At 44.1% G+C, this 19380-nt stretch overlaps 1 protein-coding gene across 2 annotated transcripts in view; it reads right to left on the bottom strand.

Annotated features, from left to right (window-relative positions):
* PIK3C2G (phosphatidylinositol-4-phosphate 3-kinase catalytic subunit type 2 gamma) overlaps window positions 1–19380 on the bottom strand; it is a 337252-nt gene that overhangs the window by 288751 nt on the left and 29121 nt on the right. For both annotated transcript variants that reach the window (XM_032796037.2, XM_032796039.2), the window contains exons 6-7: window positions 13118–13220; window positions 3186–3256 (exon numbers count right to left, since the gene is read on the bottom strand). In XM_032796037.2, coding sequence (XP_032651928.1) covers window positions 3186–3256; window positions 13118–13220 — 174 coding nt within the window. The remainder of the gene's footprint in view (window positions 1–3185; window positions 3257–13117; window positions 13221–19380) is intronic.

Genomic DNA, 19380 nt, shown 5'->3' with positions numbered 1-19380 from the left:
CCTGGGACAAAAATGTTGTTTCATTCTGCCATATCAAGACACAAATATCACCCTGTGGCATTTCATTATGATACGGCTGCCCACTCAGAAATTGCTATTAAGAATAGCAAAGGAGGGCATCTTGTCTTGTAATGTGATTTATTTCCAAGTCTTCACTGCAGAGTTACCTCCAGTTATAACTCAAGTGTTGCCCCAGCTCAAGTCCCATCCACACACAAAATCCTTTAACTCAATTGTGTTAGTGCTTTCAATTTGAGTTGGATGGCCTTAGTGGTGGTAGAGGCTACATGCTGAATAAACACAACTCCTCAGCTACTGACACAATTATTCTGTGCAGATCATATGCTTGCAGTATGGCCACTCTCACATGAACTTAACTCAAGGAGGCGTTAGATACACTCCAATTAACTCTGCAGTGAAGACCTAGCATAAAAAGGCCACTGCTAAATCTCCTTCTGGCATAGGCAGGAGGAAAGGAAACCTCTGTTTATTAATGAGTGGGTTAAGAGCCAAAATACTGGAAGGGAAAGAGAAGCAGACAGTAAACAGGAGTTGTGTTTTTTATGAAGTGCTTTGTGTTTGTAAGAAACTAAACAGATCCTTTGAAAACATCCCATATAGTTCAAAGTGACCTTGAGCAAGTCACCTCACCTCTCTGTGCCTCATTTTCCCATCTGTAAAATGGGAAATGTGATATTTATCTTTCTTTATAAAGCACTTTGAGATCTATGGATGAAAAACACTACCAGATTTAACTATTATTATACAAGAGCTAAATATTCCTCACTCCTTCAAAAGTTGCTCAGTGAAAGTGAAGGGAGAGTTAGCTCTGTGGATATGGGGATGTGGGGAAATAAGTGGACGTGATATATCTTGATTTTAGAAAAGTTTTCAATACGGTCTCCCACAGTATTCTTGCCAGTAAGTTAAAAATGTATGGATTGGGTGAATGGACTATAAGGTGGATAGAAAGCTGGCTAGATCATCGGGTTCAATGGGTAGGGATCAACAGCACGATGTCTAGCTGGCAGCCAGTATAAAGTGGAGTACCCCAGGGGTTGTTCCTGGGGCCAGTTTTGTTCAACATCTTCACTGATGGGTGATGAGATGGATTGCATCCTCAGCAAGTCCGCAGATGACACTAAGCTAGGGTGTGAGGTAGACACACTGGAGGGTAGGGCTGGGGTACAGAGTGACCTAGACAAATTGGAGGATTGGGCCAAAAGAAATTTGATGAGGTTCAACAAAGACAAGTGCAGACTTCTGCACTTAGGATGGAAGAATCCCATGCACTGCTACATGCTGGGGATCAGCTGGCTAAGCGGCAGTTCTTCAGAAAAGGACCTGGGGATTACAGTGGATGAGAAGCTGGATATGAGTCAACAGTGTGCCCTTGTTGCCAAGAAGGCTAACGGCATATTGGGCTGCATTAGTAGCAGCATTGCCGGCATATCGAGGGAAGTGATTATTCCCCTCTATTCAACAATGGTGAGGCCACATCTGGAGTATTGCACCCAGTTTTGGGGACCCCACTACAGAACGGATGTGAACAAATTGGAGAGAGTCCAATGGAGGGCAACAAAAATGATTAGGGAGCTGGGGCACATAATTTATGAGGAGAGGCTGAGGAACTGGGCTTTTTAGTCTGCAGAAGAGAAGAGTGAGGGGGGGATTTGATAGCAGCTTTCAAATACCTGAAGGGAGGGCGTTCCAAAGAGGATGGAGTGAGGCTGTTCTCAGTGGTGGCAGATGACAGAACAAGGGGCAATGGTCTCAAGTTGCTGTGGGGTAGGTCTAGGTTGGATATTAGGAAAAACTATTTCATTAGGAGGGTGGTAAAGCACTGGAATGGGTTTTCTAGGGAGGTGGTGGTGGAACCTCCATCCTTAGAGGTTTTAAGGCCTGGCTGGGATGATTTAGGTGGGGTTGGTTCTGCTTTGAGCAGGGGGTTGGACTAGATGACCTCCTGGACTCTCTTCCAACCCTAATCTGCTAGGAGAGATCTGGGTGTCTTTGACACTTTGAACCCTGTTATAACTACCCTTGTTAAAATAGCACCTGGTTACAAAGACTATGTTACGAAGAGTGAAGCCATTACCACAGTATTTATATTGGTATTTGGCTCTGAAAAAAGTATCTCTTTATGAGCAGCAGCATAAGAAAATTACAGCTCCTTCAATCCAGGGAACTTTGGAGAAGTGGGGGAGGGGATGTTTTTCTCCCAACTGTAATTTTCAAGTTCTCCTGTTCATAAAGAGAGAATTTTAAGAGCCAAACACTGCTATAAATGCTGTATGATAATTTTTCTCTACATAACACCATTCTCATCGATTTGTAGTGAGTTGCTATTTTAACAAGGCTAGGTATAACAGGGTTTAACTACACAGTTAACACTCACTGTGCTTGTAAAAATGCTAGAGATAATAGAGAGCACTATAGCCGACTATACTGAAATTATAAGGTACACAGAAAGCCATTTTGTTGCAAACTGGAGAAAACAGAATTTTTGTTTTATTTATGATAGAATCTATAATGAAAATGTCATATACATGCTCAACATTAAGGGACAGGGAGAAAATATAGTTCAATAAAGCAGACCATTCTGCCAAACAACCAGTGAGGACAGAAGGGGAAAAAAACAAAAAAACAAAAACAAAAACCTGTTGAGCTCATTTTACTTCACTTGCTGTAATCTCCATCCTTAGACAGAATTTAGCCAGAGCACAAGAGTTAAAACAACCTGGCTCCGCATGACTTCTAATGAATACAAGAGCACAAGACATCAGCTTCTCTTTTCATCTCAAAGACAGTACTGTGATAAGAATCTGATGCATAGAAATGCGTTAACTGCTGGTCCAGTCACATGGCCTGGCTCACGGTTTCAGTCACATGACAAAGATCAGTATCTACTGACTTCAGTAATTACTGTCAGAAGCACTTCCAATAGCATCATGACCACTAACACAATGATGCAAAAATTGGCTCAATACTGACTCATTGGAAGAACTGGCATTTATTGAAAGGCCAGCAATGGTCCATGCTGCACCTTATGTTGTCTTGGTAGTTCTCCCTGGCTCTGCTTAGCTTAAAAGTGCTGATGAAATCACAGCCCCAGGGCATCCAGGTGCTGACAGCAAATATATACGGTTATCAAGCACAGCTACTCCAACTACTAACATTCTTACCTGGACACCTTCCAAATATATGTATATTGTAGCAGCTGGTTAACATTAAACTGACTTTGGTCATCTTCAAGCTGTAGAGAAAGGAGCATATAAAGAGTTATATAATTGCTGGTGTGAAGCATCTAAATGGTACAAATTTGGTTGGTGCTTCATAATGTCAGTATCTTCTTTCATTATTTTTGGCCCATTACTGAAGACTGATGAAAACCTTCATCTCCTTGCCTACATGTTCTTGAGCCCTTAGATAAACTTTTGAAGCTGGTCACACCACTAGCCTGACCTTGGAAAGTAAGAAGCTCATCTTGAGTAAAATCCTCATCATTTTTGTGCATTTTCAAATAAAGACTTGATTGCAAATAGAGAAAGGCTGAGGCCAGAACATTCCAATCCAGTCCCGGATTTTTTAACACCCCCAGATTGAAGAAGAGTTGGGCTCAAGGTTATGGTTTCTTGCATGAGTTTAAAAAAAATAAGAGACACTTGAAAAAATTCCTAGTTTGTCATAGATTTCAAGCACACTCAAACTTCAGGATATTTCAATCTGAAATTGTGTTTGATGCCCTTCTTTCACATTAAGATTATATTTTGGTTTCTCCAAGTTCTTGCCTTTTTGACAGAGGAGAAATCCCAGCCCATATCCTCAACCAGTAGTATAGGGAGAAGATATTCTCCCAGGAAAAGCCACTCCTGCATGCTACACCAAGTAGAAGACATTTCACACTCCTCCCACCCCCGCAATCTGCTTCCTCCTCCTTTTAGGAAATACATTGGGGATTATAGTCATATGGGTGATATATGGAATGGGAGCCATGTTTACTGATAAACAGGGTCAAAATCCAACACACTTTTGCAATCTCCCTAGAGAGAGACTTTTCCCCATCATCTTTACCTGCACAGATTCTGTTGATCAGGCCACCCCACCACCCATCAGAGGTACTCTTTCTTCCAGCTCCATGAATGGCCTCCAGCCTTCCTTTGATTCTTGAATTCTTGAATCTCTGCCTTTCAAGCAAGGTAGTTCCCAACATGCAGCCAGCAAGCAGCCATTGCCTGTGTTCTGCACAGACAGCTCTGACTCACTGCTGAGTCCAGATCTCTGCTGACTATAGGGCCTTGAAGTATGCTGTGAAATAACTGTTGCTGTCTACAGCATCACAATGGAAATCAGAAGGCAAGTTAACTGAAACATCTTTATGTCTTTGATGATAATTAAGCAAGAATACAAAGGAAACAAAAGTAACAGCAAAGATACCTGACACCCAGTGCTTTAATGGCTCCCCAACCAAACAGTTATCACTGGCAAAAATGGGAGTAGTCATGCCATGTGAGCAATCATGCACAGCACTTGATAAGAGCTCGGAGATATGGTATCAGACAGAATTGTAAGGAAGGAATGTGTAAGTCCCTCCCAAAACCTGTATAGTTACTGTAACAATGCTTAAAGCTCCTCTCCTCTTCCCCCCCACCAACAAACCAACACAAAACAGAGCAGTTAACATGAAACAAAAACATTGCTCAATGATGGCATTAGAGTGCCTTAGGGTATGGCTACACTAGCAGCTGTACAGCGCTGGGAGTTAAACCTGTCTCTGTACAGCTGAGTAGGGAAAGCGCTGCAGTCTGTCCACACTGAGAGCTGCCAGCGCACTGTCGTGGCCACATTTGCAACATCTGGAGCGCATTGGGAGCGGTGTATAATGGGCAGCTATCCCAGCATTCAAGTGGCTGTAACGGGTGGGGTGGAGTGTGACAGGGAGCATGGGATAGAGAGAGAGAGAGAGAAATTTTGGAGCCGACACACTGTCAGCAGCTGCCTTGCAAGTTCCGACCCCCTCCCCACCCCCCTCACTCACTGAAAGCAAACAGCAGCTGATAAGCAGCCTCCCTGAAACAGACCCCCTGCTCCCTCCGTCCCACACACCATGCCGCTTCTCTCCTCAAGCCCTCTCCCTCCCCCTCTTTTCATGCAAACACTAGCTGTGGGCATTCCAAAGGGAGCCCCCTGCCTTCCTCTGCTCATTCACAGCAAACACTAGCTGTGTTTGTTTTTCTGATAAGCAGCTTTGGGAGCCCGGAGTTCACAATAAAACAAAGAGAGGCATCACAACAAAACAAAGAGAGTAATCTTCACTTAAAAGTATTATGGGAAGCTTCCGGAGGTCAGTTACAGCGTACTAAGATTATTCCCTATTTACACTGGCGCCCCCGAGTTGCAGCAGCAGCGCTATTCTCTTTATTCATCTCTTGGAGATGGAGTACAAGCAGCGCTGTAGCCAAGGAGATACAGCACTGTATGTGCCTTACCAGTGTGGACGGGGAGTGAGTTACAGAGCTATAAAGCCACTAACAGCGCTGTAACTCTCAAGTGTAGCCAAGGCCTTAGTCTGCACAGCCGGGGGCGGCTCTAGGTATTTTGCCGCCCCAAGCATGGCAGGCAGACTGCCTTTGGCGACTTGCCTGCAGGAGGTCCCCGGTCCCGCGAATTCGGCGACAGCCTGCCGGAGGTCCGCTGAAGCCGCGGGACCAGCAGACCATCCTCTGGCATGCCGCCGAGGGCAGCCTGCCTGCTGCCCTTGCGGCGACTGGCAGAGCGCCCCCGCCCCCCCCGCAGCTTGCCACCCCAGGCATGTGCTTGGCATGCTGGTGCCTGGAGCCGCCCCTGTCCACAGCACAAAACCACAGCCAAAGGTGTTAATAATGAGGGTCCATCCTCACCCAGTTAACCGCAGGGGATCAATACCCACTGAGGTTTCTCAGAATAGAAGTACATGGAAATGCTCTACTGAGCTTGTCAAGCAGCACCACAGCATTATGATTCTGACCTCAGCACAACAGACTGTGGCACAGTCCCAATTCACCTTTTGGTTCCCCTGTTCCATTATATGCAAGCATCCAGCACCACAAATTTCCCAGGCCTGCTGGGAACCAGGAGCAGTGTGCATATGGTTGAAATCAGGTTGCCTATACAGGCTTTGGAAAGCAGTTGTGTCCTCTGTCCACTTCATTGTATTCCCCTTTAGCCTCACATACGTGATGTAAAGCACAGCATGCCACAATAATCAGAACCATGTTGGCATCCAGACGGGTCTGGGGGCTTCACCAATGTGCTTTCAAATGCCCAAAGGTGCATGCCACCACCATTCTGCAGCTACTCAGCCTGTAGTTGAATTCCCTTTTTCTTGGGTTGGCAGTTTTGGGGTAAGGCTCCATGAGCCACAGTATGAGCAGATATGCAGAGTCCTCTAAAATCAATGTTGGCACAAAGAAACACTGTAAAGTCTCACCTCATTTGGGGGGAAATAAATTCCCTTCTTTCCCTCTGCAGCACAACTTCGATCTCCTTAGCACTCTGACATCATGAGCCTTCCTTCTACGCCTAACATTTGTGTTCATGAACTGCCCCTATGGCCCACTAAGCCTTGGAGAACCGTGAACAGTAGTCTTTGTGGTTCATGCATTTACTGGCCCCTTTCGGAGGGCAAAGTATAGGGAAGTGTGTTCCATCAATGATCCCTGCATAGATCAGAAAACCCCTCTGAAAACCCAATATAATTTCACGGTAATGGCAACCACCTGTGGGTGGATCTCAGTTCTAATAGCCTGGTAAAACTGCACAACCATCGCCCCGTCAATTGATTTCCCAACCCCAAACTGGTTGGCAACTGATCGGTAGCGGTCAGGTGTTGCCAGCTTCCAAAAGACAATAGACACCTACTTCTGTACTGGTACAGGTTTCTGAAATTGAGTGGTGTGGTGCTGGAGGGTTGGTGCAAGCTTCTTGCCTAACTCAAGGAAGGTCTCCTTCCTTGTTATTAATTTCTGCAGACACTGGTCTTCATTTCAGGTTTCCAGTATGATGTGGTCCCACCACAGTGTGCTGGTTCTCTGGGACCAAAAGTGGCAGTCCAACCTTGGGCATACCACTGTGACCCTGGCATTCAAAACATGTTACAGAGGTAGGGCCCACCAATGTCATGGTCCATTTTGGTCAATTTCACAGACATAGGATTTTAAAAATCGTAAATTTCATGAATTTAGCTATTTAAATCTGAAATTTCACAGTGTTGCAATTGTAGGGTCCTGACACAAAAAGGAGTTGTGGGGAGGGAGTCGCAAGATTATTGTAGGAGGGGTTGCAGTTCTGCTACCCTTACTTCTGCACTGCTGTTGGCAGCAACGCTGCCTTCAGAGCTGGGCTACTGGAGAGCAGCAGCAGTGCAGAAGTAAGGATGGCCTGGTATGATATTACCACCCTTACTTCTGTGCTGCGGCCTGCAGAGCTGGGCCCTAAGTCAGCAGCCACCACTCTCTGGCCGCCCAGCTCTAAAGGCAGCAGCGCAGAAGTAAAAGTGGCAATACTATACCATGCCATCCTCAATTCTAAGCTGCTGCTGGTGGTTGGCTCTGGCTTCAGAGCTGAGCTCCTGGCCAGCAGCTGCCACTCTCCAGCTGTCCAGATCTGAAGGCAGCGTTGCCGCCAGCAGCAGTGCAGAAGTAAGGGTAGCAGTACAGCAATCCCTCCTACAATAACCTTGCAACCTCCCCCAAAAACTCCTTTTTGGATCAGGACCTCTATAATGACACCACCATGAAATTTCATGGTAAAATAGCTGAAATCAAGAAATTTACTATTTTAAAAATCCTATGTCTGTGAAACTGACCAAAATGTGCCATGAATTTGGTGGAGCCCTAGATATGAGGGTGTGGAGTATGTCTGAGGAAGGGCCCAACTCACCACTGGATTGGGTCTTATGAGAAGCAGCTTAATAGTATGCAATACAATAAAGCCTATATCTGTTCAATTATAGCTTCCTCTGGGCCTGCTGCACTGATTAACATTTCTGCCTGCAAGCAAAACCCATTCTTTTCTTACGTGAGTCCATTGTTGCAAGGATTCCCTAGGGCTGGAGGAGACCTTTAGTTCAGTGACTTACACTAGCTCTACAGCTGTTAATGTTCTCAGCTGCTATTAGTAACTGAGGCCTGGAGCTCTCACATTCATGTCAGTTATCATTAAGGGCGGATCAATAATTTACTTGAACGTATTGTAAAAAGCATATCTGATGAATCCCTACTGTACATTATTGATAAGTGAATGCCTTGAGACAACAAATGTTTTCTAACATCCTGATCACTACTAATTTATCTTCCAAGACTGTTATTAACTGGTTAAAATATCAAAGCTTAAAGATTACTTTGTTTGTTAGTAATAATTCTACCTGGTAGTTATAACTATTTCCGCAGTGTTAAATGCCAAAAGCTGCACTTACTGTGTTCTTGGTCTACGTAGTGCATTGCAGTACATTAAGCCTAATTTAGACCTGTCAAATTAGAAAAGTGAAGGAGCAGGCTTTTGCATACTAATGGAACAAAGATTTTTGCTCTGCTGCAGGATGAGGGATGATTCAACATAGGAAAATACTTCCATATCATTTTATCACTAAGAGTTTCTTAAACACGCAAAAATTATTTTAGGAAACAAAAAATGCATCTCTTACCATCAGATACCAATGACTTCATTTTTCTCAATTTGTTAATATTTTTATTGTAACTACACATGCATTAACATAATACTTCTACTACAATGTTATCAGCATTAATGCTGGTACATTCCACTTTAGCAAAAAATGATCTCCAGGTTTGGTAACATTTCCCTGAAAATTCCTATATAGGAGGTGAGGATTTGGTCCTCCTGGAGATTCATCTCTCCCCCCCCCCCCCCCCTCAAAAAATGCTAGGTACTTGAGAATGGCTTGCTAGAGAGAGGGAATAGCAGGTGTTGGCTGAGCACTCCTCAGGGAGGAACTCTGAAGGCAACTAAACTTGTGGTGGAGGCTTGGACTAGATTTTGTGCTGTCTCATTGAGAGATCTTTACATGACTAAAACCAAACCCCAAGAAGGGGTAAGATTTTCACCCATTACAGTTTACGTGGATGCATTTTGGAGCCACTGGTCAACCAATACTTTTAAATATCCTAAATTGTATACATAATGCGGCAGTTGTGAAACACAAGATCAAAGAACAAATACAGCATCCCATCCCCTGGAGTATTTTACCACTATTCTAAATTGGTTCATCATTTTGTGAGGAAAATACTGTACCTTCCTCATCCACATAAAATATTTGCCATTTTCAAGATCTCAAAGTGTAGGATACACTACAAGATGATGAATTTGTTGCTATTTCACATGCAAAATTCCCACTGACGTCAATGGAAATTTTTGTTCTGTGAGACAATATAATTAGGTCTCAATATTTTTACAGCATAACTGTTAACTCCATGGTTTCTGCACAGGCTTTATTTGGAGGTCTAATGAGAATCTAACATCTAGAAAATTCAGGTACTAAAGGCTTTTGTTCAAGAGAGTTGTGCCTGGTAAAACTCATCTCTCAAAAAAAAAAAACCCCAACCAAATTAAAAGGTCATCCACTGGCTGAAAAAAGCCTATGATTTCAAGTGAAAATCTGAGGCCACATTTCTTGCCTTTTCACTCTTTGGTTCAAGACAATTTCTTCTTTCCTTCTGAATACATCATAAAATACCAGCTTCCTATGCAAGGAAAAAAATGCACCTTTACCAAAAAAAAATGTCTTTGGCTTCATTTACCAAACAATTTTGAATATTATTACTGGCTCTCTGAGGGATTATAACATCCTTGTTTTACAAATAAACTTGTCAGTTTACCAATAAACTCATACATACTCACTTCTCATTGTGCTAAACAAAAAACTTTCCTTTTCCTCTGTCTGCTGCTCTTACTTAAGACTTCCTGCTTTTGTGTGTGTGTGTGTGTGTGTGTGTGTGTGTGTGTGTGCGCGCGCGCACCTGTCTGTCTTATTGGCTTCGTTTCACTAAAATAGGCTCGATAAAGCTTTAGGGGGGGAAATCTGATTTTTAAGAGCTCTTCACGAGACACATTAATCTTCAGGAAGTGGGTAGAAGGATCTTCTTCCTGTATTATGACATAGGCCTCAATATGAATCTAAATTCTTTCCCTCAAGTGGTTACTACTAAAATTATGGGATATCAGAGCACCTATTTGTTGCAAAGTAAACAAAACAGAGCAAATTTATCCCTGCATGCACTTATATTAGCTGTGAATTTTGTCTCAGGAGTCTAATGTCACATCTCTGGATTGCAAATGATTAGCTAACAATGTGAAATATGAACGCACAACGCTGGATCTGTTGCCCCCTCCTACTTGCAGGGCACTGTACCCATCACCGCTCAAAGACAACCTGCTGAACACACAATATGATCACTAACTCAGCTGGACATCTAGGCTTGGGCACCTAGGAATAAGTTAAAGATCTGACAAATGAGAAGAAGGATCTGCCTGTCACCATAGGAAGTGTAGTCCTGAAGAAATAAATTTATGAACCATAAGCTGTAGGTACAATTCTGCATTTAGATTGATATTTCAGTTGGAAATGAATAGGTATGTGGTGGCTGAGGACAGATTTAGTATTGTCATATGCCTACCTGTATGTAAGCAGTACTGGGCAAGTGGTCATGCTGTCCTAGTGTTATACTATATCTACAAGAAACACTATCACTCTTCTTTGTATTTTCCTAAGGAAGATGTCTTCCAGAACCGTTTCCCTTTCTGTTGACATTTAAATTAATCAAGGTGGGAAGGCCAGTGGATTTTTCACCAGAACGATTTGGAATTTTTAGTCAACAATTTCATTTCTATGATTGCGAGTTTTGTAATTAAGCAATAAGAGTAACACATGCAGTGTATTTCTGAATAACTTGCAGAAGTGAAGGTTGTGTGTAATCTGAGGCAACTCCATGACTATGCTACTATTTATTTCAAAGGACAATATTTAATTACCTAGTGGCTTTAAAATGATAGATAAAAGCTTTCCATGCCTACCTCTTTCCAGGCAGCTAACCATACTTTGGGATTCCAGAGCACTTTAGAAAAGTGAATTAAGTCTCAAATCTTCTGTGCAATAGAGAAGTATTGTTATAGCAGGAGCATTATATGGTGTTCTTACATAGAGTCTTATACATTTTTCTTTTTATTAGTGTGCAAACATGTTTTTAGCCTTGGACGAAAATACATTGTTAGATTTGTAAAGTAGATTTTCTTGGGGAGCTACGGTTAGCACAAGGAAGTTTGCTCTATGTTAGATCCTTGTCTACACTGGGGGGGCGGAATCGATCTAAGTTACGCAGCTTCAGCTACATGAATAACGTAGCTGAAGTCGACGTACTTAGATCGACTTACTATGGTGTCTTCACTGCGATGGGTTGACTGTTGCCACTCCCCCGTCGACTCTGCCTGCACCTCTCGCGGAGCTGGAGAACAGGAGTCGACGCGAGAGTGCTCGTGGGTCGATTTTTTGCATCTAGACTAGATGCAATAAATCAATCCCCACTGGATCGATCACTGCCCGCCGAGCCAGTCAGTTCTTGGGGCAGGGTAGTTTCATGGGAGCCAGACATTGGTGACTGGGCTGAAATCTCTGAAAGAAGGAACTGTCTGCATGATATTTGTGACCACCTCTGTCCTAGAACTGATGTGTAGGTATAAATAAAGCAATCTTCTCTAAAATACCCTGACTCAGTGTCACTGATTCCTCCAACAACAGGAAGCCAAACTGCAAGACCCTAGACATCTGCTACAGCACAGCAGAAGGGATACAGTGTGTGAGTTGCTTACCGCACTCCATAAAAGCTTCACAAACCATCAGCTCATTTTCTACAGATCACCTGACATCAGTGAGATGTTAATTATTTTTGGTCACCACTAATCTGAGCCAAATTTTAAATGGTGACTTGGTGATGAAAGCCTCTCTATCATATATTTCTGGTCTCCTGAACCATCAGTCCTTCTGCTACCAATGGAATCTCAAATACAGATATTTTCAATTGCTTGCAAAAAAAAAAATTAAAAAAATAAAACACCTTGATGCATACCCTGGTAATGCAAAGTGCAAATAATTTGAACCACTGCTGTATATGATAGCACTGTCTCTTCTGATTTTATCTGTTAAAAAGGTAAAGAAGTCAAAAGAAAAAATATTTTAAAACATATTATATTTGGCCTCATGGTTTCTCCCCCTCCCCCCCATATTGCAACCGATGAATTACACACAACCAGACAAATCTTAGGGGGATACATATCAGAACTGGAAAGAAAAGAAACCCTATTTTTTATATTAGAAATCTGTTATCTGATCCAAATTTTCACAGACTTGGACTAGTAGCTCCAATTACCTCCTTTAGGCAGATATCCTACCTATGGATAAAGGCAATCCATCTCCAGTCAAAACCACCTAAAACATCAAGGTCTCCTTTGTAGTGTGAAGTTTGGTTTGGAAGGAATTCAAGATTGCCCACAGGGAATAAAATTCACATCTAGCAGCATGGATCAGTATCATTAAAGCTCAATAATCAATTCCTAGGTACTTGAATCACAAATAATCTAAATGAGAATCTCTTCAGATTTAAAGTGCGATAAGACTATATCTTCAGCAGAAATACATTCTCTCTCTCACGCACACACAAATACTTAGAATTTCAGTAACCAGGATCTGGATCTGATTTATCTTGTGTTGGATTTTTACCCTTAATATGTTTCAAAAATGTACAAGGATCAGCCAGAGGAAAAAAAATGACAAGCTGATATAACTATAGTTCAACTCCAATAATGTTAAATTCTTCTAACAAAAGTAACATTTGCTCTTCTCATGTTCAGTTATTCTCTAGGATTACCAAAAGGATAAAGAAAGCCTAACTAGAGGAGAGAAGCAGAAAGACTCAGAGTATGTTACATTAATGATGAACTACAATTGAATGTACACTCAAGAAAGCAAACAAGCCCTTTCTGATTATCAATGCAGATGGCTACATGAAAGGATTGGATAGATTTCACTTCCTCAAGCATATTGAAAGAAACAAGAATAAAAGTGACGCACCGTTCGAGCCAAACTTTGCTGATAGCTGGTGCCTTTCTGTAGACGAAGCTGAATGGAGGTGGTTGCCTTGCGAAGACTATCATGACTGCCCAAAGCATGATTGCTGCAATTTGGAAGGTGGTAGGAAAGGAGGGGGAGAAAGAAAAAAAGTCATTACTCCCCATTTTCTCTCACACACTTTCCACCAGGCTCCAGGAACTTCCGCTATGCATCCAAAACAAGGTTGTATTACACAAACACAGTGTATTGCTTCTATGAAGGATTCTGAAGTTTTCACCATGACTTGTTTTTAAGGGCTGAATGGAAAAGGATTAATAGAATCATCAATAGAGTTGACACTCTGATTTAAAACATGCAAGTTCTGTAAATGAATGACAATGAAGAAAGATGTTCATAAACCTCAAATTGCTATGGGTTATAGTCAAAGCACCCTGGACATAATGTATTATTATTATTTACAATAGTGCCTTGAAGCCCTAATAATAGATCAGGATCCCATTGTGCTAGGCACTGTACAAATAGAATTAAAAATGGCTCTTGCCCCAAGCTGATTACAATCTAGGACGAGAGGCAACAGATGGGTACAGACAGTAAAGGGAGTTATGAGGAAAATAATGAGATCATATTGGCCTGTGCGATAGACAGTAGATAACTTGTATTATTTCTATGTCTTGATACATAACTAAATAGAACATACTGGATGAAAAAAGTGTAGCTGCATTTAATTGTTTTTTAGAGGCTGCTTGGAAAAGAATCTATATTTGCAAATCGTATACATAAATGAGCATGGGGCCTGATTCTCACAAGTTCCAAAGCTCAAATTGTGCCACTGACAAGGAGAAGGCCAAGGTGGCTGTAAGTCAGTTTTCGACTCCTCTAATCATAGGTCCAGCCAGGGGCCCAAGCAGCCTCAAGGCTATTCTACCTTACATCAACTGAAATGGTTCAATAGGGACAGGTCTGCCCAGAGTGCAGGGTACTCTGGCTCCATCTAGAGTGCTCCAATAATCTTCATGCTAGCAGAGGGATTCCCCTGTCAGGAGAATCCCCAGGTCCCCCCGTGTTTCTTTAGAGTAGCTTTCAGTCCTTTCAGCATTTTTGGATCAATGCAAAGGAGACTTCCCCTGGGTTGAGGGTCTGGCCTGGTATTTCTAATTTTATGTGGAGTTAACATTGTTCCTTTGGCTATCATTTAAAAAAATTAGGTGAAATAATGCACCAGTGATTCCCAGTTATAAGCCAGAACATTTCTTCAAATTAAAAAAAAGTTAGGGTTTAGTGGTATTGATTTTCTACAATGACAAATTTATTACTGGAACAAGTTAACATGCACCATCAGTAACACCTCCAGTGCATGTTCTGTCAGGTTCATGTTGCCTCATTCAGGCTCCTGGACATGACAGCAAGAAGGATTGTTCCATATTTATATTGCTTTTCAGCATGGCAAGTTGTTCCAGAGCTCCCTGGGCCAAGTAGGAGAAACAGGTTTGTAGTGCTGATTGCCACTTCTGGAGTCCCCTCTCCTGCCTGGACTTAGCATTGCGGAGGACTTTGCCTTTTGTCTGCCCCTGGTGGCCACTTCCTTGACTGCAATGGCCAGTTCCTGCCTGTTATCTTCTCCCCACTCCCTCTGTTTTCTGTGGCTTGGCCCTCCAGCTAAGTCATACAACATCTCATTCCCCATCCAAAACAACAAAAACTCCAACTTAAAGTCTAAACCAAACATCTAAATCACTAGTTCTCCTGCCCCTCTCAGACTCCACTGCTTATTGGCCCCTTCTTCTGGCCCTTGCAGAGCTCCTCTCATCTTACTTCTTCCCAGCAGGATTCTCCTCCTGCTTCTTTTCACCTTTACTTCTGGAGATCCTCCTGCCCCTATCTTGCCCCCCCCCCCAACAGAAGTTTTCTCTACTCCTTGTGGGTCTCTCCCTCTCGTTGAAGGCCCTAACTCTGAGCTCTCCTACCCAGGAGCTAGTCTAATCCCAGTGAGTATCTCAGCCTCTTCCCAGGGGGGCACTCTCCTTCTTTCTCCCTCCAAACTCTTCCCCCTTCTGCTGAGCTCCCAGCTCTATTTAAGGAGTATTCTGCCTGTTTCACCACCACAGCTGGGGTTAGTCTTTCTAATTAAGCCCCCATTACACCCAACTGTGTTAACTAATAAGTCCTGCATTGCCAGCTCAGTGAGGCTAAGGAGAAGCTGCTAAACCATGGACAAGGCTAGGCCTAGCTTGCCTCAAAGGCCCAGCCAGCCCATGACCAGGTTCTTTTCAGATTTACCAACCATCAGGGAAGGCATGAAATTCAGATGGCAAGTAGGTGTATCCATATCTAAGAGAGCTCTGTTGGGAGAGGCTGCAATCAGATTTATTGGGTTTAATCCCCAAAACACAAGTCCTATGAACCTATGACAGAAATAGGAGCTTATGGAATCAGGGCTGGCTCCAGGCACCAGGGAAGGGTGCTTAAGGCAGCCAATGGAAAGGGGCAGCACATCCAGGTCTTTGGCGGTGGGTCCCTCACTCCCTCTCAGAGTGAAGGACTCACCACCAAATTGCCGCCGAAGAATGAAACGGCGCAGTAGAGCTGCCACCGAAGTGCCGCTGATTGCAGCTTTATCTTTTTTTTTTTCGCTCCCCGCTTCACCGCTTGGGGTGGCAAAAAAGCTAGAGCTGGTCCTGTATAGAATGTGCACATAGCATACTAGGAACTACTACGTCTCACATGGGGATGTCGAATAGAAAACAAAGGTTAATTTTAAATCATTAACTAGCACAGTACATGGCTGTCAGAGATAATTACAAAGGATTCAAACTTCTGGGGAATTCTGACTTCTATGAGTAAATGCTCCACACCTATCCCACAGTGTAATTAGGAAAAACACAAGCTCCCCATTTCCAACCACAAAAGGTAAAATTGCAGAAGTGGCATTTTGTGACAGACACATTGAAGGCCACAGAAGGAGAAACCTATTTCTGTCTGATGAAATAAATAACTAGGGCATGGTCCTTTGACAATGCTTCTGCACATTCGCAAGATTCCTTAATGTTAAAGGCATACAGTACAGATTTAGAAGGAAGAAAGTTAGAGTGCAAAAGCACTAGCTATTATATTGAAATAATAAAATATTTGTATTGTTGTTGTCAGCTCCCACACCCCCCAGTCCCTTACTGCCTCCTTCTCTCTTTCTACACAATGTTCAAATTCCTCATCCTCACCGTTGGGGTTCTGCATGGCTGTACCTGCTCCTACACCTCTCCTGTCACTTCTCATCAAGCCCTGATGCTCTGCCCATGCATCTTGCCTCACTGCTCCCTTGTCACCAACTACTCTTGACTTCATCATCCCTTTACCAGCCCTAAGTCTGTAATGACAGTTCTTTCCTATAGGCAACACATCCTCATACTCCTCCTTCAAATACCTTCACACCCACTTTTCCCCTTGCAGAAGTCAATAGTGGAATATTGTATTCCACCTCCCCTCTTGCCTTACCCTCACACTATATTACAACTAGCGGAACAATTGGAAAAATTACACATAACATATTTATCAATCTTGGATCTCTTGATCATGTTTCTATAATTTCCTAATTTTCCTTTCTGCAAATATTAGTGTGAATAGATTTCGTTTTGCACAAATGTTTGGAGAGGAGCCTTTTATTCATGCAGCTATAGGGGATGAATGAATAGATGGAGTAGGTTAATGACCTTTGAGGAAAACATAATCAAGGTAGAAATCTAGTTTAGGTCATAAGAAAAAATAGATGTAGCTGTCCATAAAATAGATGTCCTATTCATTACAAGTTTATTATGTACTGACAGACTATCAATGGTCCATTCCTGAAGCAGTATAAAGGGGGTGCAGAACCCCACAAAACCTGGCTCTCTGTGCAGCTGTTACCCCACCTGTAAAATGGAGATAAAAAACAAACAGTCATCTTAAAGGGATGTCACGTGCATTAGTTAAATATCAGAGGTGTAGCCCTGTTAGTCTGGATCTGTAAAAAGCAACAGAGTGTTCTGTAGCACCTTACAGACTAACAGACGTATTGGAGCATGAGCTTTCATGGGTGAATACCCACTTCTTCAGATGCATGTAGTGGAAATTTCCAGAGGCAGGTATAAATATGCAGGCAAGAATCAGTCAAGAGATAACAAGGTTATTTTAATCAGGGAGGATGAGGCCCTCTTCTAGCAGTTGAAGTGCGAACACCAAGGGAGGAGAAACTGCTTTTGTAGTTGGCTAGCCATTCACAGTCTGTTTAATCCAAAACTGATGGCGTCAAAGTTGCAAATGAACTGAAGCTCAGCAGTTGAAGTCTGGTCCTGATGTTTTTTTGCTGCAGGAGAGGCTGATAAAGGAGGTGCTGTTGTCATCAGGAACAGGTTTAACTACCAAAAGGAGGCTGCCAGACAACTTTCCAATACCAAATTCTACAGGCCACTTTCCTCAGATCCCACTGAGGACTGTACTAAGAAACTGCACCGTCTACTCAGGACACTCCCTACACTAACACAGGAACAAATCAATATACTCTTAGAGCCCTGACCACAGTTATTCTATTTACTACCCAAGATCCATAAACCTGGAAATCCTGGATGCCCCATCATCTCTGCAATTGGCACTCTCACTGAAGGACTGTCCAGATATGTGGACTCTCTACTCAGACCCTACGACACCAGCACTCCCAGCTATCTCCATGACATCACTGATTTCCTGAGAAAACTACAATGCATTGTTGATCTTCCAGAAAACACTATCCTAGCCACCATGGATGTGGAAGCTCTCTACACAAACATCTCACATACAGATGGAATACAAGCTGACAGGAACAGTATTCCTGATGATGCCACAGCACAACTGGTTGCTGAGCTCTGTGACTTTACCTTCACGCACAATTACTACAAATTTGGTGACAATACATACCTCCAGACCAGTGGCACCACTATGGGCACCCGTATGGCCCCACAATATGCCAACATTTTTATGGCTGACCTGGAACAATGCTTCCTCAGATCTCGTCCACTCACGCCCCTTCTTACCTATGCTACATTGATGACATCATCTGGACCCATGGGAAGGAGACTCTGGAAAAATTCCACTGCAATTTCAACAGCTTCCACCTCGGCTTGGATCAATCTATATGGGAGGTCCACTTCTTAGACATCACGGTACAAATAAGTGACAGTCACATTACCACCCTATACTGAAAACCCACCTACCGCTATGCCTACTTTCATGCCTCCAGCTTCCATTCTGGACACACCACACGATCCATCGTCTACAGCAAGGGTCGGCAACCTATGGCACGCGTGCCAAAGATGGCATGTGAGCCAATTTTTAATGGCAAGCTGGAGCCTGCCAGGACTCCAGCATGCCATTAAAAAATCCTGCCCAGCCTGGCCCGCTGTCCTCTGCCCTCCACTCCCCCCGCAGGGGCAGGGAGCAGAAGCATAGCCGTGCGCACGGGGTGAGCAAATGGCCCCACTCTCCAGGCACAGAAAGCCATGGGGTCCGCGCTCCCGGGCCGAGTGCAGCAAGCTGCTGGCCCCTCTCCCGCCTTCTCTCCTCTCCTGGAGCCCTGCCGCCGCATGCAGCACTCTGTGGATTGAGGCTGCGCACTCCCACGAGGCAGCGTTTGGCTCCGCGGGGAGGCAGACACGCTTTCCGCTCAACCGGAGCTCTGCCACCGCCGTGCGCAGCGCTCTGAGGGGCGGGGCTGTGTGCTCCCGCAGAGCAGTGTGTCTTGCTCTGTGTGGAGCCTCATGGTAAGGGGTCCAGGGCTGGGGGGGTTGGATAAGGGGTGGGGGTAGTCAGGGGACAGGGTGGGGGTTGATGAGGGGGGGGGTTAGGGCCGGGGGTTCTGAGGGCAGTACGCGGAGAAGGGGCCAGGGTTGGAGGGGCACGGGAAGCCCAGGGTCTTCAGGGGACGCGGAGATGGATAGGGGTCAGGGTCCATCCGAGGACTGGAAGCCAAGGAGGTGCCTGGGGGGGGCAAATTAGGAGGGGGTGGTCTCTGGAGGGGTGGTCAGGGGGAACCAAGAGCTGGTGAGAGTGATTCTGGGGTTCGGGGTCTGTAGGAGACGCAGGGGCGTTGGAATGGGGCATGAGGGAAGTCCCGGGGGTTCGGACTGGGGAAACAGGGATGTGATAAAGGTAAGGCAGTCGGGATAGGTAAGGTGGTCGTCGAGGACAAGGAGGCTTAGATAGGGGGTGGTGTCCTGGGGGGCAGTTGGGGGCAGGGGTTCCAGGAGGGGGTAGTCAGG

The sequence above is a fragment of the Chelonoidis abingdonii genome, chromosome 1 (genome assembly GCF_003597395.2).
Source record: "Chelonoidis abingdonii isolate Lonesome George chromosome 1, CheloAbing_2.0, whole genome shotgun sequence".
NCBI classification, from domain to species: Eukaryota; Metazoa; Chordata; order Testudines; family Testudinidae; genus Chelonoidis; species Chelonoidis abingdonii.
This window is presented reverse-complemented; position numbering and strand designations above follow the sequence as displayed.